This window comes from Lethenteron reissneri, chromosome 18 (genome assembly GCF_015708825.2).
Source record: "Lethenteron reissneri isolate LAM-NWPU_2019-01 chromosome 18, ASM1570882v1, whole genome shotgun sequence".
NCBI classification, from domain to species: domain Eukaryota; kingdom Metazoa; phylum Chordata; class Hyperoartia; order Petromyzontiformes; family Petromyzontidae; genus Lethenteron; species Lethenteron reissneri.
The window spans coordinates 5,761,254-5,785,963 of NC_083796.1; the positions used below are offsets into that span (position 1 = coordinate 5,761,254).

The 24,710-nt window shown below is 40.4% G+C and overlaps 1 protein-coding gene across 3 annotated transcripts in view; it reads left to right on the plus strand.

The window, feature by feature from the left end:
• Positions 1-458: 458 nt before the first annotated feature.
• The window catches only part of LOC133343757 (F-box/LRR-repeat protein 7-like), a 28,365-nt gene continuing 4,113 nt past the window's right edge, over positions 459-24,710 (plus strand). Inside the window, exons 1-14 of one of the 3 annotated variants that reach the window (XM_061553550.1) lie at positions 459-705; positions 2,882-2,962; positions 3,927-6,552; positions 6,892-6,997; positions 7,588-7,667; positions 7,892-8,128; positions 9,557-9,621; positions 10,261-10,402; positions 12,512-12,681; positions 19,827-19,981; positions 20,189-20,266; positions 21,883-22,072; positions 22,834-22,961; positions 23,422-23,538. In XM_061553550.1, the coding sequence (XP_061409534.1) occupies positions 2,927-2,962; positions 3,927-6,552; positions 6,892-6,997; positions 7,588-7,667; positions 7,892-8,128; positions 9,557-9,621; positions 10,261-10,402; positions 12,512-12,681; positions 19,827-19,981; positions 20,189-20,266; positions 21,883-22,072; positions 22,834-22,961; positions 23,422-23,538 (4,130 nt within the window). In that variant the 5' untranslated portion in view covers positions 459-705; positions 2,882-2,926. Of the gene's footprint in view, positions 706-1,404; positions 1,500-2,881; positions 2,963-3,926; positions 6,553-6,891; positions 6,998-7,587; positions 7,668-7,891; positions 9,622-10,260; positions 10,403-12,511; positions 12,682-19,826; positions 19,982-20,188; positions 20,267-21,882; positions 22,073-22,833; positions 22,962-23,421; positions 23,539-24,710 lie in introns of those variants that run through there. The other 2 variants (XM_061553551.1, XM_061553552.1) reach the window with 2 other exon arrangements.

The following is a 24,710-nucleotide window of genomic DNA, read 5'->3' on the forward strand; positions in this document are numbered from 1 at the left end:
GTCCCCCCCCCGCGTCCCCCCCCGCCCCGCGTCCCCCCCCGCCCCGCCCGCGTCCCCCCCCGCCCCCCGCCCCGCCCCGCGTCCCCCCCGCCCCGCGTCCCCCCCCGCCCCACGTCCCGTCCCGCGTCCGCCTGTATCCATTGACAACACCCGGAGGAGGGGGGGGGGGATCCCTCTAACCTGGCAAGCTCCCCTCGAGCCGTGGCCACGTGGGCGTTGCTAAGTGGGGGGGGGGCGGAGCTTGGTGGTCTCGCGCGCTCGGTTGCCCGGCAACGGCGTCGCCAGCACTTTGCATGAAGACTACATTTCCCAACGCGGATAGGTCACTCCTCCCCCCCCCAACCCCATCCCCCACGGCGCAAGACGCCTTCTCATTGGTCCCGACGGTCCGCGTGTTACTACCCGCGACCAATCCGCGTACGGGAACAAAAACACGTGTGTCCGAGGCTGCCTATGCTGCTTGGGAAATGTGGTTGCTAGGGGGCGCTCACTCACTCGCCTCTGGACGCGCGCATGTATTTGAGGTTTGACGAACGCGTTGTAATGTATCAGTAGTTAGTAACATAACCTTTCTGTCGCTGGTACTACTACTGCTACCTTGGTTACTTGTTGGTTCCTCCGCCGACGTTGAGGACTCAGTCTGCCGGGCGTGTCGGCAACATCCAGCAAACTTTGTTCAAGCACCAACAACGAAGACGGCTGCAGGTAACAACAACAACAAGAACCATCATCACTCGCCCACCTGCGCACTCACTCACTCACTCACACTATAAACACTATCTCATTATCTCACAAAACTCACTCATTTAAACGCTCACTCGCACTCCCCTCCGCTTCTTTTGCTCCTTATTTGATGGCAATTGCGCCGCTTTCGAATTCCCTCCCATCATCTCCTCCCCACCCCTACCCATCCAAAGTTCGTATAGTAACCCTGTTCATTCAATTAAAACGTGTTGCAACATTTAAAGAGTGCCGTTCGTTGCTAGTCGCTTGACCTTTTGGGCCTGTGCTTAGTACTGTGATAGAAAACAACAACAACAACAACTTCGATTTAAAGCTTTCGTGACTGCAGGGATTCATCTTCTTGGTTCTTTCGGTAAAGTCACGTAGAAGGGAAGTAATAAAATAATAAAAATAAAACATAATAAAACAATTCTCACGACGTTTCGGCCACAACGCAAGCAGCCGTCCTCAGGTGATAACCAGGTCCGTCGAGGCGACAGAGTCTGAATGTCGCCTCGACGGACCTGGTTTTCACCTGAGGACGGCTGCTTGCGTTGTGGCCGAAACGTCGTGAGAATTGTTTTATTATGTTTTATTTTTATTATTTTATTACTTCCCTTCTACGTGACTTTACCGAAAGAACCAAGAAGAACAACAACAACGACGACGTATTAATATTTTGGGGAGAATATTCGCGCTCTGGTTCGGCAGCTGCCACGAGTGACATCTGAAGCGGTCCTGCTGGGCCCCTTCACCAACCAGCACTGACCAGCGTGGTGATGAGGGTTTGGTTCAATAACCCCCATGACATGCACCTGTTGTGGGGAGGCCTTCATACAGCAGTGGGTTTGCAATAGGTTGTAAATTCTGTTTAACTACAGTAATACAGTAATTGCATGCGTTAAAATGCTAATTTTTACAATAACATAAGTACATTTTTATTTTTAAAAAAACCATCGTGAGTTCTGGTGACCAGTACCCGGCGAGGTTGCAACAGCTTCGCCAACCTGAAAGTGATTGTCATGTTTAAGGTTAGACTAAGCCACGTAACTTCACTTTGGTAAGGATGCACAATAAAGACTTTTGACTGGACTTTGCCCAGCAGAGCATTAAAATGTATTAAACGTGGTATTCGTATTATATGATTTTGAGACACGAGGTGGCGCTCTTTACTGTATTCTCTTTAGTCTATTCATTCACTGCATTGGGAAGCTTGGGGATTACACTGGTAGGAACCTCCCGGTTACACCAGCCCACAGGGGATTATTGTGTCCGTCCGTCGTGCAGGGAGGGGCTGGGTGGGGAGGGGCCGGGTGGGGAGGGTGGGGTGGGGCTGGGTGGGGCTTGGGAGGGGTGGGGAGGGGCTGGGTGGGGAGGGTGGGGTGGGGCTGGGTGGGGGTTGGGAGGGGTGGGGAGGGGCTGGGTGGGGAGGGGCTGGGTGGGAGGGTGGGGAGGGGCTGCGTGGGGAGGGGAGGGTGGGGAGGGGCTGGGTGGGAAGGGTGGGGTTGGGAGGGGAGGGGCTGGTCACCCCGTGGTGCCCTTATAAAACTCAACGTTTAACCTACTCAGGCCGGCTTGTGCCCGCCCTCACAGTCGGGCATATTTGCGGAATACACCACGCCGCCGTTGACCCTGGCCATTGACCGAGCAACCCAACGTTCCTACCAGCTCCCTCCGCAGGAATGTGTTAAAATCTATTCTTAAATCCCGCCGTTGCGTTTGTCCGTCAACTAAATTATAGGAGCCTTTCACAAGGCCTGAATCAAAAAGTTATAGAAAGGGGATCCCACCCCCCAGATGTGGGGGTAAAAAGATGATCCAAAATGTTTACAAAAATTGTCGACCTCCCCCCCCCCCCAATTTGTTTTTACTCCCCACCCCCCCCCAAAATAAATGTATTTTGTATATATGCATACACAACCTACATACAATAGTAGTATCTACTGTCTCCACACTCTACATACAATAGTTAGTAGAGGACATCAGTGGTGGCGACGGGCGAGGCGTGACTTAAGAGCCACATGGCTCACAGGGCTATACAGGTACCTAATAGATTAAACTTGAAACTTGACATGCCTCGGCCACCGAAATTCAAGTACATATACAATTCAAAGCTGTTTTGAGGACATGCCTAAAATATGCAAACCTTGTCTTTCAGTTTGGTTATGCTTGACTTCTGAGCATAACAGACCTTTCGCGATACATGGCTTCATCTGCTGCAACCAATGGGTCACCAAAGGTGCGTGAGCGACGTTACATGTGCATTCACAAATGTGTGCTGAGCTATGCAAGCCCTGTTATATCTTTGCTTACGTATGGAGGCTTCATTTGATACATTCTTAGCACTATTCCTAATGAATTTACATTTGTTTTCTTATTGTAGGTGACACAAATGACAATACAGTACATTCAAATTTTTATTTAAAGCTTTCGTGACTGCAGGGATTCGTATTCTTGGTTCTTTCGGTAAAGTCACGTAGAAGGGAAATTAGAAAATAATAAAAATATAAAACAATAAAATTCTCACGACGTTTCGACTGCAACACAAGAAATCATCATCAGGTGTGAAATCCACAACAATAAAATTTTCAGTGTTGCAAGAACATTTTCTTGTTGTGGATTTCACACCTGATGATGATTTCTTGTGTTGCAGTCGAAACGTCGTGAGAATTGTATTGTTTTATATATTTTTTATTTTATTATTTCCCTTCTACGTGACTTTACCGAAAGAACCAAGAATAAACAGTACGTTCAGTTTGGACTTTTCTACGTTTGCTCTTTTTGGCAGTAGGTTGTTTTTGGTGTCTTTTTGTTTCTCTAGAATTTTTTTTAAAGCTCATTTTGACGAATAATGCACAGCACACTGACATTCAAAAGACAATGAACTGCTAAGGGGTGAGTGAGGGTCTGCTAAAACATCTAACCTTTATTGATGTTTCCACCCACTCACTAAGCATCATCCTTTAAACAAGCCATGGCCCCACATTTCCCTACGTGACATTTGAGTGCATTTTGTCATAATCTCTTAGATCAAGCAATTGGTTAAAATGACATGACAACATGGATATTAATACCACTTGCAAAAATGCTTTGGAAAATAAGTAGAGCGTACCAATAAGCAACCTGACATCACAGAAAGTTCAACTTTATCTTTCAAGTCAATAAAGTACTGTACGGATATTTTATTGGTTGCCTGTTTGCAGATGCAGAACGGAGCTACCACAGCACGGACTTTACGCCGGTTGCAGGCAGAAATTGTCCTTGAAACTGACACACCCCGGACTCGAGATGTAAAAAGTCTACGATCAAAGCGAGTTGCCTACTATGACAGGATGCTGAAATCTACGACAGCTCCACAAAAAATCCAGGCTCCACAGGCAGACAAATGCAAGAAACCAGCACCAAAAGAAATTGATAAATGTTCAGGAAGTAATACTGAATCCTTTTTTGAACCTAATTTAGACAAAACGATCTTGGAAGGAGCTGATCAATTGAGGCATGAAATTATTCAAGTAGATAACCCATACAATAGTGACCGTCTGTCAGATTCTCAGTGCAAAAGTGCAGTTATACACTTAGACATTGATTCGAACATGCTTAACAATGAAACATCGAAATGTGGGTTATTAAGTGAAATTAATAGTATTGCCCGAGAAGACCCCATTACAGAAGAATCTTATCAAATTATGCAAGCTTCTGGTTGTAATTCAGAAGATCATCCCCACATATCTATTAAGCGCGGAGCTGAAGCGAACCAGAACCTGCTCATTAATGATTCAGATTTACATCACATATTAGAAGACAATAGTGTCTCTGAGACACAAAAATTGAGGCATGTCCTTGACTATGCAAGTAAGATATTAAAACATAGGCAGCTGAGAAGGGTAAATTCAAATCACGATTTGAATGCGGGACAATTGGAGATGCCTCTATGTATTAATACAGGGTCTGGTTCACGAATCACAGAAAATGGAGATGATTGTTCACCATTATCAAAAAATTACATCCACATTGGTGTAAAAGAAGGTGATGGTATGCTAAAATGTAACAGCAAATCAGATATTTTGCTCTCCACACAAGTAGATGATGGAAATTATGGCTGTGGTAAATTACATTCTCAGAAATATTCATCTCAGTCCGTTTGCAATACCAGCTTTGATGAAAGTGATAGCAACCGTCAATCTAAATTTCGGGCAGATATTCCTCCTTCTAGGTCATTGGAAACAAAACAAATGAAAACCCCATTTTCAGCTTCACCAAGAAAGTTTAAACAAGAGGTAGGTGAGACCAAAACTTTTCCAGATTTAAATTTTGATGGAAATGCTTTCGTCAGCAAATCATCTCTATGTGTGGAACATGTAGAGGATGAGCACACTTTGAAGGAAAATAGTAAATGCATTTTACAGAATAGTTATCAGAAACTAACCGATTCTAGTGATGATGAGGACAATGCTGTTGTGGTGATGCAAAATATTGCATGTGAGCGTTTTACAGATAATGGTCATAGTGATCTAATGGTCCCACATCCTGAAGATGAACATTTTGACAGAATCCCTGTCAAGTATTGCTTTCGATATTCTGATATTATGGCAAATGAAATTGAAAGTGACATTAGTTCTGTCAATGAGAACCCATATACCGATAAACTTTATATTCGGGATGACATAACTTCAGAGATGAATGAAAATGGTGAGAAAATATATAAATGTACGAGTGGCATCACAGAAAGCCATCTCTCATCCTTTAATAATATGGTGCCCAGTTATAAAGATGCCACTGAAGATTGGTGTCAAAGTCAAAATCAAAGTCTTCAACATTTTTTCATGCGTGGTGAGGACACTGGCCCAAATTTACCAATAGCGTCAAAGATTGTTTTGCAGTCCTTTGACCAAGATGTAGGCAGCTCATTGGATACATCTAGGAAATCTAAAAGAAGCATCAACACGAAAAGTCTAAAGTCAGCACGGCACAAACAGAGCATTGAAAAACATTTAGACAGGTTGAGAATCCAAGAAAATCAACAGAGCAACAGAGAAGGTAATGATATAGGTTCTCAGATATTTCAATGTGATAGTAGCCTAACAGAGGCTCGCCAACACCAGACAGAAAATGGAAAGCAACATGGCCACAATAATTCATCACCAGTGATTCATGCGCCTATTCTGACCTCTGTGAAGTCAACAAAAGGTCAAACAAAAAGAGATGATGTGCACAATGCATCATCAGAGTTGGCTAGTGAACGGGAAGCAATATATTCACCAGATCTCGGCAATGTATCCTTACATGATGTGCTTGATAAACATGTCGATTCAGAAAGGAATACTGATAAAGATGACAAAATCCATCGTAAATGTTTTAACAACAGCCAGGATAGGGATCATTGGGATGTGGAATCTGGAGGTGTTGTGAACATTGTTTCGAGGAGGCCTGCAGAATTCAGCCGCAGTAAATTGGAAGCAGTAGCCGAGTCCAGCGAAGTTGAGAAGGCTCCGGTAATGAAATTTGCAGAATCCTTTTCAACTCTTTCATATCTACCACAGGCAGAGTTTAGATCAATAAATGTGGATATAAACTCTGACACTTCTTCGGATGAAGGCTCTTATGTGAAGCAGGCAGTGGTTGATCAGCTAAATGAAGATTCCAACAGACCTGGATCAGACGAGGGAGAGGGAAGATGTGAGAATAGTGCAGAGTGGAGTAAAAAAATGCAATCACTGGCATGCCCTACACCATCCTCCAATCCGAGAATAAAGGCTTCAAGAATGAAACAAGAAAATGGAAAGCTTACATCAAGTGATGGCAGCAACCTCAGAAAAAGTAAAATACAAGGTAAACACTTAATCTCTAACACATTGTAGTTATATTTTTATACTCTTTGGTTCAGCAATTGTTTTTTGCTGTGGTTGTCCTACCTGATGACGGACGCTTGTGTTGCGCCCGAAACGTCGTGATTTAATTTATTTTATTTTATACCTACGTGACTTTACCAAAAGAACCAAAGAGTATGGATCCCTGCAGTCACGAAAACTTCAAAGCCAGTTATATTTTTATTGTTAAATTATTTGCCATCAAAACAGGGTTTAAACTGACAAATTATTAATCTTTTTTACAGTTCTGTACATTTCATTGAAATGCATATGTAATCTTGTAGCTTCCATGTATTTGTAGGAAAGAGCAAGACCACCGAATTTATCAGACGCAGTGGCTACAGGAGGCACTGGGACAGGTCTAGCATTGATTGGTCAACCTACCAAAGTGGAGAACTAAAACCAAAGTAAGTACATCACACTATTATTTAGAGTTTAATATAATATACTATATATTTAGCATTATACAGTTTTGTTCTACACAGTTGATAAAAAAAGTGGAATCATTTATATCAAGTATCATTCATGTGTGTCACTGCTACATAATAGTGGGTCTGTTGCACAATGCAGGCATGCTTTTACCATAATGGATAGTGTTGTTCAGCTGTAACCATAATGGCAGTTTCTTCAGCTAGAGACAACATGTTTCGTCCTAAAGTCAATTTGCATTGGGCCCTCTTATTCACATGCATGTCCAGATTTCTGTTCATTGTTACTGGGTAAAAGGAATCCCACAAATCACAGTGAACAAACTAAACTCCATGGGCTTTGGTTTTTCTAGATTGAAAGATCGATACCTGCAAAGTGAATTGCATTCAGCACAAATCTGGATTGGCAGAATGTAACTGCAAATGCTATGCCCCTTTATAGGTAATACATGTTGACTATTTGCTGCGTAAACAAGCCAATTACTTATTCATTCTGAAAAACGTTACATTTTGCATCATTAACATTGTATAATAATGGCTTTGTAATTGTTCTTATTTTCACAATTTAGATCAGCAGTTAGAAACAGACCAGCAACAGCAAACATTCTACTGCATCAAGTAACAACTACTTCACAAAAATCAACGCCATGTAAGAACACCAGACCTTTGTATTTTTGGGGCACCGTAGACTTAACTTGTTATTCCAGGCAATTGTTTATAATTTCCTGATTGTGCAAAACAATACAACTTAAGAAATTCCGTAACGTTTTATTCTACTACTGTATGCCTAATGCGTTAAACAATACAGCATAAGTTCCATCGATGTATATTCGACTTGTGTGTGCCTAATGTGGACGTGTCTGTAAACGACAGTGACAGGCACTAAGGGTCCCACTGCCGCTTCCTCCTGTGAGTCTCAAGTCGGGAATCGGAGAGCTGTGCGGGACTCGTTGAAACCGTTGCCTCAGAGGCCGGCCAGCTCCAATGCCACTCTTGGAAGCAAGGGTGTGGGTGCAGTGAAGAGAGTCAGTAGCCGACCTGCGGGTGACTGCATCTCCGATGAGCATCAACTGTCAACTATCCCTTCGTTTATGAAGGCGAAAAATGCATGTACGTTAATGCTGGAACAGAATTGTGTGTTGACAGGCAGATGTAATCTAAGAAAATAAAAAAAACAATTACCTGTTAGGCTATGTGTCTCAGGCTGCGTAACAGGGGTTGAAGCTTAAAACCATTATCAGCACTCTCGTGGTGCTATTATATTGATTGATTAACATGTACTGGATTATTGGAGTGCTTTAATGGCTTCCCTTACTAACTTTGAGGTATGTTTACTCATTCAGAATGTTGTCAGGCAGCCCTGTTTGTTTCCCAGAGTTTTGTCTTTATGTGATTCACTATGCTGGCACAGTGTAATCGCCGTGTGGTACAAATACAATATGCCTCGTACAGTGTGTATGCAAATATAAGTTCAGTCTAATTTTATAGGATGGTATTGTACAAGCATTAAATACAATACTGTAACAATGTTTACATTTATAATTATAGAGTAATGGTGAACTTTTACAGTTGTGATCACTCCTGTGTTTATGAGAATTCACTCGCACCGGTTGTGGCAAATAACAAAGACGTTTTGGCTGTGAAACCTGATGATTACATGAGTATGTGCATACAATAAGCATGCATTTCAGTAATTGGATCTATCTAGCAGCCTTACAGTAATGACAACTGTGTGTGCATATTTTCTGAAGGATCGTTTACAATGTAGTGCCCACCACATAGCAGAGAGGACCAGCATACCACTTTCAAGTCTACTCTGATGTCTGATTAATGCGTTTACAACACATTGCGCCCTGTAAATGGAATTATGGTAAAGGTACATCGCTGTACTGCTGTTGCTTGCTCTCGCCACCACTGCTGATGGAAGGGCCTCCACTCGATGCAGTTCTAAATATTTCTAGATTTGAAGCTTTCGTGACTGCAATGATTCATATTCTTAGGTTTTTTCGGTAAAGTCACGTAGGTAAAAAATTAAAATTATTAAATAAAAATATTCAGGGCCTACCTTGGCTCCTCCCAACCTCAACCAGTATATATACAAGGACTGTTTTCTTGGAATTTATTTTTATTTTACTTTTATTAATTTGAATTTTTTACCTACGTGACTTTACCGGAAAAAAACCTAAGAATACAGTTCTAAATAGCCCTTTTAGTGGGAATTTTGGCCTACTCTTCCACGAAATTTAATTCAGAATCTTTATTTAGACTGGAGGAATCCGATGAGCTGTGAAGCTCTTTTTTACAGATGTCCAGTAGGGGTGGGTCAGCAAGTTACAGATTTAAGGAAAGGCCAAACAAGTTGACCAGGATCTTCGTGAGCACACGCAATTCACGATTATGAGAGGAAGCAACATTGCGAGTGGCGGTGGTCGTAATGCGCGTGTGTGACAGTCAATCATCGTGTGATAAATAGAAAATAACATTGGCAATGCAGTTCTGATTTTGTGCTACTTTCTGTATTTGTATATGTGGATTAAGGGACAATTACCGAGTGGATGGCAAACAATTCTGACTCCCAGGCTTACACAGCCGCATCCACAATGGTGAGATACATGTAAATATATATTGCATTCGATAGCATAAAAAATAAACATAAATAATATCAAGAAGCAGGTATTTCACAAAGCAGCATCTCCTGTCATGATTTTGAACGCACAGTATATCATAGTCTATAACATCCAGTGCATACTGAAATACTGTGACAATCACGAGATCCCTGGGATTTTGACAAAGTAATTCCACTCACCTTCACATGTTTGTAATTGTAAAAAACAAATACATAATAAAATTTACATTGTTAAACGAAAAGTGTATTTTCTTTTATCCTTTCAAAAATACCTAATTTTAAAATAAACTGCAATGGTTTTCTTGTTGGAGATGCATATCCACATTATTGGATCATGTAGATTAATTAAACTTCACAGTTCCGAATCTTGCTTGCCTATAAGGTGGTCTGTTAGTGGTTGTATAGCAAGTGGGATCATGTGAGTGTTATCCCTCCCGATGTGTGAGTTTTATTGGTTTCCTCATTCACACTCACAAAACACCTTCAAAAACGATGTTAGCTGAACATTCCAATGCAGGACCATTCTGAAAAATGTTCTTGAGACTGGTGAATCTCTCCCAGATAAACGAATTACATTATTGCTTGGTGCTGAATATCCTGTGCTGGTGATGTGCAGGGTGCAGGTTGCATCCCCAGGTGGATTTACCTACCTGAGGAACTGTGGCTTCGAGTCTTTTCCTTCCTGTCACATGGTGACCTCACACAAGCTGCCTGCACCTGCCATCTTTTCAACCGCCTGACTTCTGACCAGTCCCTCTGTAGGTGCATTCGTGGGTCTTATTCAGTGACACTTCATAAAAAAAATGTTCACTGTACAATGCATAATTGTAAAAATGTTTACAAATATTTTGTATATGAAATGGAACAAAATCTGAGAAGAAAGCAAAACCCGTAGAGAGCTACACCTATACAGAGAGACAGGGAGAGAAATGTGTGGATTAGAAAACATTCACAAGTTCTCGACATATTGGCTGTTAAGAAAATTAAGTGGACTTGGGCAGGATGCGACACTAGAATGGGCGGACGATGGCTGTTGATCAAGACTAATGACAGTGGCAGCTACAGGAGGAGCACGCCCAATAGGGTGTCCACCGTGAAAATCAAGTGATAAAATCAGCTTGTGTGCAGGAGACAGATGGATTGTTATATCACAAGATCATGAGGGTTGGGGATGCCTTTATCCAGCAGTGGATAGAATACATCTCAGTATAGGAATATACAAAGTACATAATTTTATATATTTTTTAATCTTGCTTACTATATTAACTATATTGATTATAATGTATATGAATTATCACTTGTGACCAATATGTATTATACTGTCATGTATTTTACTTTTGCATGCAGTGTGTTACCATAGAAGTAAAGTGATCATTGTAAGAATCATCGAGGGTTTTTTTTTCCACCCAAATTCACAGTTTTTCTGCATAACACGTAGTCAGAGGCTTGCTCGGTCACCAATGCTTAGCTTAAATTATATTTAAATGATTAACATACTGGCATAAAAACAAATTAAATATTATTGTAGAATGTTTGTCTGTAAGCTAACTGGCCGTCCCCTCCGAATGACTGCTCCCTTATTTGTTTGAATGACGTTCTCTGTACAAGTTACCAGAAGTGCTGAGATCAGGGTTAAGAACCCACATACTTTGGACCCCCTTGTCAATGTGGTCTCTATACTGAATACCCAAGCACACACATTTCACAGGCTGAAGTAAAACAAGTCAGCCATGTTTTTCCCAATGCTAGATTACATTTAATGTCCATGTGTGTCATTACCTTGACATAATGTGTGATTGCAGAGTTCTTAAACTAATTTGTGCTGCTGACATCAAACAAAAATTTATTATTAACTCTGGTAGAGCAATCGATCACCCCTCTTTACAGAAGGTGGTAAAACAACTACTTTTGAAATGCCTTCAAGTGACCTCTTTAATCTTAGGGGCGATGCAATTTCCCATATGTCATGCGCTAGAGATGTTCAATTCATAGCAGTCAAACCAAAACCTTTAATTTTCAATGGTTAAACCGTTTCCAATTTAAGTAAAAAATATACAAAAGTAGTGTGATTGTTTTTGGAATCACTGTGATGACTGGGATGGAAAAATGCAGCTCACCACTAAAGAATAATATTGGTGGATGCCCATATTTGAATAGTCTCAACAATGCCACCTGAGTACACTCAAGTCTGAGCCATCCAGCGACCTCCATATGTTATAAACATTGACTGATTTTAACCAAAAAAAGTTGCTCCACTGATATTTGAAACCGAAATAGTTATATTATTTATCAACGACTAACAATAGCCACGTTCAGTCTCTGAAAATAAGATGTTTACATTTCATTTGGAGAACAAAACACAACTTCCAAAGAGAACCTTGACTGAACTTTAAATTGTAATATTGCGTTCATCATTGTCACCTTAATATGATTAAACAAAATTACCATCTCATTGAATTGGTGGAGATGATTAATTTCACTTAAGTATGAGCGTTTACACAGCCCACTCATTGCCATATTTTCCACAGCATTAATGATTTAAAATGAGTACTCGTAAAGCGTTCCCTGATAGCTGTGTTCAATTCAAAAACCTTAATCTAATGTAATGTCAAGCAAAATTGGTTTTAAATAGTGGCAATTATTTATCATGTGTGCTTAAATTTCATACATTTTATACATGTAGACCTATTTTGTCTTCATTACTTCAATGTGTAAATCTATTTCTCAGCATTGTACACCTTTAATGCCATCCAAAATTACTTTGAAAAAGACACTTGAGAGAATACCCAAAATGTAGCAGAAAGCCCCTGGGCAGGACACAGCTATGAGTGTGTGCGGCGGTGCCCTGCACATGCGTCTTTTGACAGGGAGGTCCGTGCGGATTGAGGGCAGCGTGCGGCTGAGCGACGCATGGTTGGCCAGCGTGGGGCGCCGACGCCCAGAGGGCCTGTCCCTGACGAGGTGTCGCGACACGCGGGGGACCGTCACCGCGGCCGGCCTGCGAGCCCTCTTCAAGCAGTGTGGGGACCGCATCACGGCGAGTATACACAATCCTTGCACGGACATGAAAATAATCGCTGCCGCCTTCTTCTTCCATGCTTATTATGGGATAACGCTGAAAAGTCTGCACGGAAAGTTTACAAACCCACTTTGCAGAATTATCAAATGCCCAGAAATCTCAAAGGTGCTCCACGAACCCTAGCTTCTAAACACTGGATCACGAGTAAGTGGCTCCATACACAGCTGAACACTGGCGGAGCCAGTGGGGGGAGTGGGGTGGCACATGCCTCCCCAATGATCCGATCGAAATCCCTAATTTCGATCGGATCATTGGGGTTTATTAGTAATAAATCGGCATTTTGTGACCCCCACTGCCCCTGTGTAGCATATTATGTACCAGGGACTCTAAGAGATGATTGGTCAATAGTCTTGAGTCCATAATTGGCAATAAGTAACGGAAAAGCAGTTATAAGGGACTCACAGAATTGTGTGCAGTTGCGTATACAGCACACGACTTCCCTGAAAGCGCGATGCCGATCACACACGGTTCGAATTTGGCTCTCGATCGATGGTTGTGCCATTGCCGCACACGCGTCGAATAAAAAGCAAGGCACAAATCCTTACTTACTAACAACTATATCATTCTTCATTGCTGGAGGGGTTGCCCCCCTACCTGAAAATCCTTGCTCCGCCATTGCAGCTGAATATTTTGTTCTGCTGAGTATTGATGGAGTGGAAGGTGACCTTTAGAGAAAAAAAGTTCTGTGAGTGAAGCATCATTTTCCCCTTTTTCCCCTGTGGTTTATAAAAAGGCTTGGAGCTAATTTGGTTTCAATTATCAAAGATTGTCAAGAAAGCAGAAATAATATATCATTAATGCAGCACACTGAATAATTAGAATACTGATTTAGATCAATAGGCAATGAAAAGCAATAATTACAGATAAAATGTTATTAGAATCTGCTTTAATAACATCGTAATTAACTAATAAGTCTCGTGTTGATCTGGTTCTAAGATCTTCACAAATTGATTTGGACAAACATGACAGTGTTCATTCCCATATTTTGCTATGAAATAGGTCCATAATATAGGTTTTTGGGTTAGATCACGTTATTTATAAATGTGTCGCAACCCTCCACCACCCGACACGGCCAATCAGTGAAAAATGTGTCACGTTGACAAAAGACAAATAGTTCACTACTTTAGCCCACCGGTGTGTTGAAGAGTGAATCCACAACAATTACAATTTGAGTAGTACGACGTTTCGCTGGAAATTACATCCAGCATCTTCGGGCGATTTGCCAGAATAGTGAAGCCATCCACCTGCTTCCAGTCTTAAATAGTGCAGAACGACGTCAACATCGTAGAACTCCATCAGGATTCGAGATCAGAGGCGGAGGTGGGGGTGTATGCAATTATGTAATAGATCAGTAATCCACCACTTAGCATGTGACTCACCTGTAAGGAATTGCAATGTGTGTTGTGTATTACTTAACAATACGCTTCCAGGCTGCGCTGAGTCTATAGCTATCACAGCGATTAAAATTATTGGAATTCTTCTCAATTTAAATTGATTCTCTAACTAATCTTGGCCAGTAATAATGGGTTCTGCATAACACTTCAACGTTATCAAAATCAATTGAATGTCCTTGTTGGCAATAAAATACGTGCTTACAAATTCATGTAGGTTGAGTTTGTCTAGCAATAAGAGAATGTGTTTTGCAACGACCTTTTGATAAAGATGTACTGTGACATGGAAGAGCACACTGAAGTTACGAATTGATTCACAAAGTTCACAAAAATAACTTAATCAGATGTAAGAAAAAACAACCTCTGTCCTAAAGTATCTGTATTCAGGTTCTCTCGCTCCTCTGCCAAATATAACATGCAGTTGCAACAATTTTTTGCATGTCTACCGTGTACATTACATACTGAGCACAAGGCATGGAATAATACTGGTAGGAACCTCCTGGTTACACCAGCCCACAGGGGATTATTGTGTCCGTCCGTCGTGCATCCAAAAATGTGAGGGGTGGGGTTGGGTGGAGAGGGGAGGGTGGGGAGGGGCTGGGTGGGGAGGGAGGGGCTGGGTGGGGAGGGTGGGGAGAGGCTGGGTGGGGAGGGTGGGGAGGGGCTGGGTGGGGAGGGTGGGGCTGGGTGGGGGCTGGGTGGGGAGGGGCTGGTCACCTCATGGTGCCCTTATAAAACTCAACGTTTAACATACTCACGCCGGCTTGTGCCCGCCCTCAGTCGGGCATATTTGCGGAATACACCACGCCGCCGTTGACCCTGACCATTGACCGAACAACTCAACGTTCCTACCAGCTCCCTCCGCAGGAATGTATTTATCCATTTAGTGATGTGATGAGTTGGATTTGATTCAAGAATTGACAATTTTTCGTCTCATTTTACCATATAATTTGCATTGTTTCTTTTTTCATAACATTATTTCGTACATTTTAGTTTGTTCCGTAAGCCTGATATATCATTATCATAACATGTGTATCTAATGTTCTTAAATAGTGAATATCGATTCTTAGATGCGCAATTTAATATGTGTATCTTGAACATAAGCATCTATTGCAATCATTAAATCAATGCATGTTATATGCCTGCTGGGCCTTAATTGAAATGTGCGGAAGAAATCAGAATGTTAAATTAATGGAATAAACATAAAGGTCTGTAAACAGAAGGGCTTTGTGTGAACAGTGATTTTTTTTTTCTCATAAAGAGTGACATTCAGCTGTAACGGGAGGCTGCTTCCATGGAGACCATCTGGAGGCAGAAAGGGACTTTGTTTAATGGCACGGTGAAAATTAACTTGTTCAGTGACACAATCAACCAGGGAAAAAAGGAAAACGAGTTACTGGTAATAAAACAAACTCCCGAAAGCCTCTAATGTGGGACCTAGATATCAAACGTTACACTGAAGGTACGTTTTTGCAAAATAAATTAAGTCTGTTGTGAATGTTTAACATATGTTCACCATTTCTATGTAACCATTCAAAGCACGAAGGCAGAATAAAATGTGTCTACGTGCATATGTTTGTTTAATGGCTTTCTAGAAATATAACTTCAATTCATAGTTGAATATCAAATGCTTGTCAAATATTTGTCGGGTCTATGTTTTTCAGAATACGGTATACAAATAATGCAACAATGATCGTATTATTCATGTGAAAACTTTACTCATTTGTTATTAACACAAACATGTATAGTAGACGAAGTTTGAAATGTGTGTTTGTGTGTGCGATGAAGAAGATACATTACCTTAAAACGTCACCAATTACATATATATTTTCATTTGAAGACCACAGTGTTATTGACAAATATGTTCAGTGCCAACTCAGAATCACCAAGTAATTAAATGATTCATACACTTCGTTTTCAGGTCCTGCGTATTTCTAGGACGTTTTATGTTGCAGTCTCTGCTATCGCTCTTGTAAGATTTTGATAGATCATGTTTTTGTATTGTTTGTTGTTGTAACATTCTTACTTGCCCCTGTGACAAAGAGCTTCATAGCTCATCGGATTCCTCCAGGATAAATACATATTCTGATTCTGAAGAGCTGCTCTCTGACTCTCATAAAGTTTTTGCCAATTGATGATTTGGGTGTTTATACGTATGTATGTTCAACTTCTTTTGTACCGTATGTAGCTGACAACGCTTATTGCAGGTGCAGGCGTTTCTTGTGTGTCATCTCAGGAGGCAAACATATCGTGGACTCTATTCTAAATTCGTGTGTAAATAATTATGCTGGATGGCACCGAATGGATCTCTTGAATATAAATGCTCTAGACAAGTTGGGGCAAGACAACACTTAAAAAATACACAATGGCCTGGGAAACCCGGTGCTTTGTGCCTTCGTTTTATATTTGTCTTGTTTCACAAATATTTTCCTGGCTGTGCAAATTATATTTGACACAAATGGTACAGTCACATACATAACTGGCAGACATGCGACACGTCTTTTTTCTCGGATAATTTGAACAGTTTTTTATTGTATCAAGACAAGACCGACATTGCTGCTTGCTTGCTCTGTCTGGCATTTTACCATGAAAAAACATCCATCCATGGTCTGACATGCATTTAAATCAAGCACAAATAATGCTCGAATACAGTAAAAACACGCTTTCCTTTATATATAGGATTTTTTTTCGATTGTCATGGAAAAGCAGTTGATCTTGTTTGCAGTGTGCTTGGGCACATTAATCATGTTCATGGTAGGGCAGTGTGATTCCTGACTCGAGGGGTCTGATGCAATGATGGAGGTGTAGTGTTCTAATGTTCAAACTTGCCTATACAGTAACTCTTTTTATATTTCTAAAATCACTTTAATAGACACTCCAGGGTATGTATTTTTTTACGTTGGCACTGGTTAAAAAATAATCATTGCCATTTTATTCCTAAATAATATATAGATGTATCTACAGTATGTTGAACTTCTTTGGCACCATACGTGGCCAACCGTGCTAATCGGAGGTGTAGGGGGAAAACAAACGAAACCTAAAAAGCAGTTCTAAAGACATTATTTCAGTCGTTGAGGTCATCGCATTATTATCATTAATATGAACCTTATAAGGCATATTATGAAGCCAAACAACATGACATGTAGCCATGTTTTTTCCGGTAAACCGAATTGCTTTAATTGCCTTAAAATGTAATCTGTTATGTAGTTGATACAGGCGCTAAGATGTTCAAACGCCGAATAAACGCCTATTATAAGACATCAATTCTTAATACGAGCAAAAGGGTCTCATGGATATGTTATGTAGTTTATAACCGCACCAAACACCCTAGTTATAAGTGCACTTTGTTGTCTTGCTGTTATTTAGTAAATCCTAAGACACTCAAGTTCTGTATTATTATGTTACAATGCCGCTCCGTCTCCTGATTAGTTGAACCTATATTTTATTTGTTGTTGAACTTTGCCTGTAAACAGTGAAAGCACAATAACGGCTTAGAAGTTGAGCTCTTGACATTTTAGTTTTTCAACAGAGGCGTTTACAGCTGCCTGCCAACACACATTATAACTCCATAATACAGGTTTTTGGGTTAGATCGCATAAATATAAATGTGTCATTAAACCCACCACCACCCAACACAGACAATTAAGGTTTTGTCACGTAAACACAATATTCCAATTCGTCACTAGTACAGCACTAACCGGTGTGTTGGAGAGCAAATCCACAACATTTGCAATCTGAGTACGACGTTTCGCCAGTAATTACAACCGCATCATCAGGCAGTCAGCCAGATTTGTGGGTGTAAATAAAACCTGTATTATGGATGATATTGGTCACGAAAGCCTACGTGTTAAACTGACACATTATAACTTTTAAAATACTGTACAGCAAAACCTTGGATTGCTAGTAACTTGGTCTGCGAGTGTTTTACAAGACGAGCAATTTTTTTCAATAAATATTCATTTGATAAACGAGCGAGGTCTTGCAATACGAGTAGGACGTATACGCTTTGTCTGACGAGCATCAAGTGATCACAACTGATATACGAGTGCTTTGGATTACAAACACGTTTCCAGAACGAATTATGCTCGCAATCCAAGGTTTTACTGTATATATGCCTTGTAAGGTTAATTAAAAAAATATTGGAAATATCTATACACAGATGTATTTTGTTCCTCTTTGATAAAATGTACAGATATTTGGATAGTTACTTTCCGGATTTATTTCAATGGGTTTTTACATGATTTCGTAAATATAACATTTTCTAAAGAACCTTTAGTATTTAACGCAATTTAATAATCTTTGTGAAATAACAATAGCTAGCAAATCTGCAGTAGAAAAAAACAAGTTAAGAAAATGTGTGAACATTGACACTGTGCATAATGTACAAAGAGTGATGTGTTAATTAAAATTGCTCTTTAATTCCAGATTGCTAATTCTAATTGGCATTCACTAATGGGAAAGGAAATGTAATGGCTGGGCTTCTGTGCATTGTCAGTATGCAAATACATTTATTCAAGCATGCTACCAATTTTATGGGTGGTCGTGGTGCAAAACCACATGTTGTTCGTGAAGCATATCTCTTGTAGATTTGAAGCTTCAGGAAATATTTCTGCTTATGAAGTGAAATTATTCTTCCATCCTTGATTATACCCATAATATATCAAAGACTGATCGATTTAAAGAGAATGTCCTAAAATTCTTCAATATCTAGAAATGACAAAATTCATTGCATCAAGGTTTTAGAAGGCTAACACTGCAATTTTGTCCTCGAGTGTGATAGAAAGGTGGTGTATGATGCACATTGTATATTTCTGTAGGATTACATCAATACATTGCACGTGTTTACATGTACAATAATACATTTTATTTAAGGTGAAACGCTTTCTGTTTTTAATTAGAGTAGTTGCTAAAAGGTTTTAAGTATATCGTAAGTCTTTTTTTATTATGTGTGAACAAAAGTAAATTGACACCCACAAAAAATAATTGTCCATGACATCACAAAGTATAATACCAACACGTGGAACAATTTTGGGGGACATTTTTTGCCGTTGTTTTCTCAGCAGCTCATTCCATTTGTGCTGTCAGCATAATGCCCTTGAGACAAAAGCATCCATTTGGAAATCTCAGAGAAGTAACCTCTGTTTGACCGTTTAAATATATTTTTCACATGACTCATCGTGTGGATGATATGTCACAGTTACATCTATGCCTAAATACAACACCGCATTGTTGGCATTGTGTCATGCATCGTATTTTTGTTAGAGATGTACCACGCAGATCAACGTGTGACGATATTTACGTAAAAATTGCTATTCTTGAACGATTATCACATTTTTGGATGCTGTCATGGTATGATGGTGAGCACACTAGATTTGCAATCCAGAGATTTCCATTTTGATCTCCCGGAACGGCATCTGAAGCAATGGACAGGTGTCTTAATTCCGCCCACCTCTGTCCACTCAGCAGTATAAATTGGCACACCACAGTTAGGGCATTGGCAGGCCATGCGCGGTAGAGAAAAGTGGAGATAATCCCACTTCTTCCAAGATGTCTGGCCAGTGTGGAACTGGAGGCCAAATATATTTTTCGAGGGGCTTTTCTTGTATCCCCTCTAGTCGAGGCCTATATGGCAGCACCAGCATAAACAAGCAATTGTCGTGCTGCTGCTTTAAAAATATAATTGTTTTTATCACAATCTGCTGTTTTTTGTAGGAGCTGGATGTCAGTAACTCTGCTGGCGTTACCCTGACGGGTGACTCGGTGCTGCTACATGCGAGCACGCACTGCAGAAACCTCTCCAACGTGAACCTAGCCTGGAGTGCAGCCACGCAGAATGGGGTGATTGCACTCGCCCGCTCCGTGTCCCGGTGAGAGGCCATCGTCCGCCCACCCTGCCGTTCTTCTGCACGCACACCTCCTCACTCACGTTCACGCACTGCTCTCGATCCGCTGAACAGCTGTTTACTCTATTTTGATGTAATATTACAAATTAGCAGCATTTCTCTAATCTACGAGGCTTTCCTCCCATTGACTTCATAAAGGACATGTGTTTTTATGTAACTTTACACGTGTAGATTGGAGAAGGTGAATCTAAACGGATGTCCAGTTACCGATGAAGCCATCAACATTTTGCTGGAGCTGCACGGACAGTGGTGAGCTGAGAAGAAGTGTACACTGTGATTAGCTATTGAAAGGACAATATATAGCCTGTGATATGTCTAATCAAAGAAAATAAAAAAGCTAAGTACACATGCCCTCATTCATGTTTGATGTGTATCTGTAGCCTGTCGGTTTTAAAGGCAGTCATTTCTGATGAGCGTAATTTCTGCGACAGATTTAACGACCTGTTTGACGTAAGCAGAGCAATCATCATATTTAAGCCACTTTTAATATCCTGCAGCCTGACATAAATGTGCTATGTTCAGATGATTTAGCAATAACTGCACATAAAATGTAAATAAAAGGCGTTATTCAGGATATTCACCGTGGCACCGTCTATAGTTTGTGACATGATGTGAATAGACCACCATTTGTGTATCAAAGTTTTTGAATATGGCTTTCTAGAAAATGAAACAACCTGTAAGAGAAATAAAGATTTGTATCTTCAGATTCTGCAAAATGCAGTTCTTGTCAAAAAAATGTCAACTGAAATTCTTGATGGTTATTGCCTATCTGTCAATTCCAGATAGTATTTGTTATGACAGCATTGTTCTGGTAGAGACTTTTTGCATGCATGCAAGTAAATGCATATTCCTTTTTTCTCACGATTGCTCCCAATAAAAACACAACTGAGAAAGTTGAGTGGTTCGTCACCTAAAAGCCATTACCTACGAGCTGGCACCTAAGTGACTGGGTTAAAACCCTGAAGCGATGAAGCGAAAAATGAATGTTGTCATTTTTGGTCTGAGATTGTTCTTGTGTGCAGCACGTTTGATGGCCTCAGCTCGGTTACAAATGACTGCACATAAAATCTGTCTGGAATTGGTGTTTTCTGTTGATTTAGATGCACTCAGCTCTGAAGGTAGAGTATGGGTGAAAGCAGGAGAGTGGAAAATGCTTGCAAAGTATACTCCAGAGAGCTGGTAAAGATTTTTGTGGATTAAACATTAGAAAAGTCATGAATTAGCTTAATCCAGGATATCAAAGAGTAAAATTATCAGCCTATATTAATTTAGCGTTTTACATAACAGATTGAGGGGATGAATGGATACAACAAAGTCGGCTTCTGACTAATATATCGTAAATGTTTAGCTCCTGCAGCAGATATATTTTTCATAGTTCTTCATAATACTGTTCATAATTAATTAAACTATTGACGATAAGGATGTTGCACAAGCTAGCAACAGCACCACGTGCCAGGGAAAGGGCAACAGCGTTTGTGTGGTGGTGTTGCTAAGGATTATGTAAAGCAATGTTTATTATTCTATAGTGTTTTATTATTTAAACCCATGTCTACAGAGATGTGATTCGTATATGAGACGGGTTTCCCTCCAGCCGCCAAACCCGATGCCGATATTCATGCAGTGGGCCAATCATGGCTTGGAGTGTGTGGTGACCGAATGATTCCACAGCGTCATGACATCATTATGCAAGACCTGCCCACTGCCAAAGCCATGGCAACAGGTTGGGGAGGCCTTCATTCATCAGTGGATGGATAGTAGCTCATCAGGATGACAATGATCCTAACCTAGCTTTGTGTTTTATCTGGGAAATCCACTCATCAGTTTATTTGTTGAAGTAATACATTATCTCTGCCTGTGAATTGCAGTTTGACGGAGTTGGAGCTGTTTGGGTGCCATGCCCTAACACCGTCGAGCTTGATGCACTTGGGAGAGAAGTGCCCCTCACTGCGGGTCCTCAATTTGGGCCGAGTGCCCAAGGCTACGGACACCTGCCTGATGCGACTGGCCACCAGCATGAAGCTTGTGCAGACTTTAAACCTGACTGCACTTACTGCTGTTGGTGATACTTTTTTCATTCTTGCTCACATCGTTAATGGTTATAATGATTGGTTTTTGACAGAGCCCTATATGTCAAGGCGTCCCAGAGCATTTGACATAACATCTCATCTCAACCCATTTAAAAGTGCATCCCCAGTGGCAGCTGTCCCTGTGGGCACAAGGTGACTCAGCGCCTGGATTGCAAACGGGCATTAGTCTGCCAATAGTGGACAATAATTGCTCTGTATATTCTCAATTGAGTTGTTCGAATTTTGCAAATGTACACTGACGCAGGCACGTAGTTGGTTTACTCTTACGAATGACGTCGGGATCTTTGACGGCCACTGTGAAGCAGACGGCGCTTAGTATTACGGCTATTGCACCCACAGTAATAATCAGATCAACCGCTGCCATTCAACCCTGAATCTCTGCAGCAAGTGGCTTACCCGCTACCACTAGGCCGTGTTACTGCCCAAATAACAACACAAGTCAATACCGCAACATATTTTGTGGTTAACTCAAAGCTTTCGTAACTGCAGGAATTCATATTCTTGGGTCTTTCGGTAAAGTCACGTAGATAGGTTTTTTTCTTTGAACCTATCTACGTGACTTTACTGAAAGACCCAAGAATATATTTTGTGGTATTAAACTGTGTATTGGAATGAATCATGATGAAGTGCTTGTAGTTGATTATAAGACCATAGTTTATTTTATATATGTTTTTGTGAAGCATAATGGAATTTGTTTTGATAGTGTTACTGTATTGTCATATTTTGTAGGTCAGGGATCAAAGTGTTCACATTTTTTCTCAACACTGTCCAAATCTACAACATCTCATCCTCACATCATGCCTCCAGATAACGGATAAATCGCTGGTGGAGATTGCAACTTACCTTCCTAAAATATGGTAATGTTTACAAATTATAATAGCTGCTGGTAAAACGTTTAAATGCATTGCTTCAGTTTCCATTAGTATGACAAAGACACAACACATTTGGATTGTAATGAATAAACACTTTATAAACATCTGTATTGTGTTTACTACGCTATTAAATGCAAGTAAAAAACTATAATGATCCTCAGAAAATAATCATAATCCTCAATAGGTTTATTTTTCTTCAACATTTACAAAAATACAATTAGATAAGAATTGTGGAAATATATTCATTGTACATCTGCATTCAATATAGCTCTAAACAAAATATTTACTTTCGTGGGGTTGTTCATTATATACTTCATTTATAATATGTTGCTCACCATGATTATAAGCTCAGGAGGGCAATTGCATCTCGAATAAAATAGTGGTGTCAAACGTTGCTATTGAATTCCCCGTAAATTGGCTCCTTTGTGCTCTGTTCTTGCTGCAGCTCGTTGGATGTGAGTGGATGTAGGCGCGTGTCGGATGTTGGAGTGCAGGCTCTGGCCATGAACTGCCGCCTCTTAAACACCCTGGACCTAAGCTCCACCTCCATCTCCAAACGAGGGTACCTCGTCCTACTGGGCCATGGAGATACTTCGGAGTGTAGAACTCCATATGTTACAGGCTTGAGACCTATAGCTGTAAAACGGACTTCGTTTTTTTTTTATTTAAGGAGCTGGTTTACGCCTCGATCCATGTTATACTAACTCTGCCCTCAGTATTATCTCAGTGTGTCAGAGACACTTTAAAAGACATTAACTGCAGTCCTGGTCACTTCCTCCATTATAAATATCAATAATACTGTTCTAAAGAGGAATGCGTGGAAATAATAGGTGATGTCTTTGGCCGTTTGACATCGCTATCATTATGGGTATGCTTATTATGCATGCTGTTGCATCATTAAACTCTTTAGTACTGTCGCTCAAACTAAAGTGTGTTGTAGAATAATAGAGGGCAGATAAAAAAAGTGCATGGGCATTCAATTAAATGCACATGTTGTTAAGAATAAGTGTCTAGTAGTTAGTGGTGAATTGAATTTCAAAAGATAGATAATGTAGGGGTCTTGAAGAGTGCATGTAAAGGTTTACATAAATATAAGTAGGCAGTAGTTAATGGATAATTTTATAGAGATTTGAAAGGTTGCTTGAACAGTGCTTTACAACATTTGCTTTGAAAGCAAGTAAATTGGAATGTGTGGACATAAAAGTGGTAAAATCCAAGTCTGTCCATTTTCATAGGAGTTATCCCAATGCATGTTTGTTTAAAAAAAATCACAATATTACGTGGCCTTAATGGTGACAACTGTGTTAGCTGAAGGGGCAATACTTGTTAATGGAATTTAACCAGACAGGTTGTAATGTATATACTCGTACATATATTTTACAGTTTGTTTGATTTGTTGCTAGGAGAGCCGAGTGACATATTACATTCACTTCTTGACAGTGTTTATGTTAAGATTAAAGTTCTCTTTGGTTTATCACCTCAACAACTATGAAGACATTACACAAGTGAGATGTACAAGGTAGCCCAAAAGTCAGGACACATTGGGTTACTTCATTTATTGTAATATCTAGTTTTCTTCTTTTTCTTCCTCTGGGTCATCTCAAATCCGTTGCTTACAGAACTCGACCAAGAACCCCGAATTAATTGAGACAAAACGTAATTGATGAGCTTTCAAAGGTGACAGTCGTAATCTTTAAAATACAACATCCTAAATTAATTTGAAAAAGGTAATTA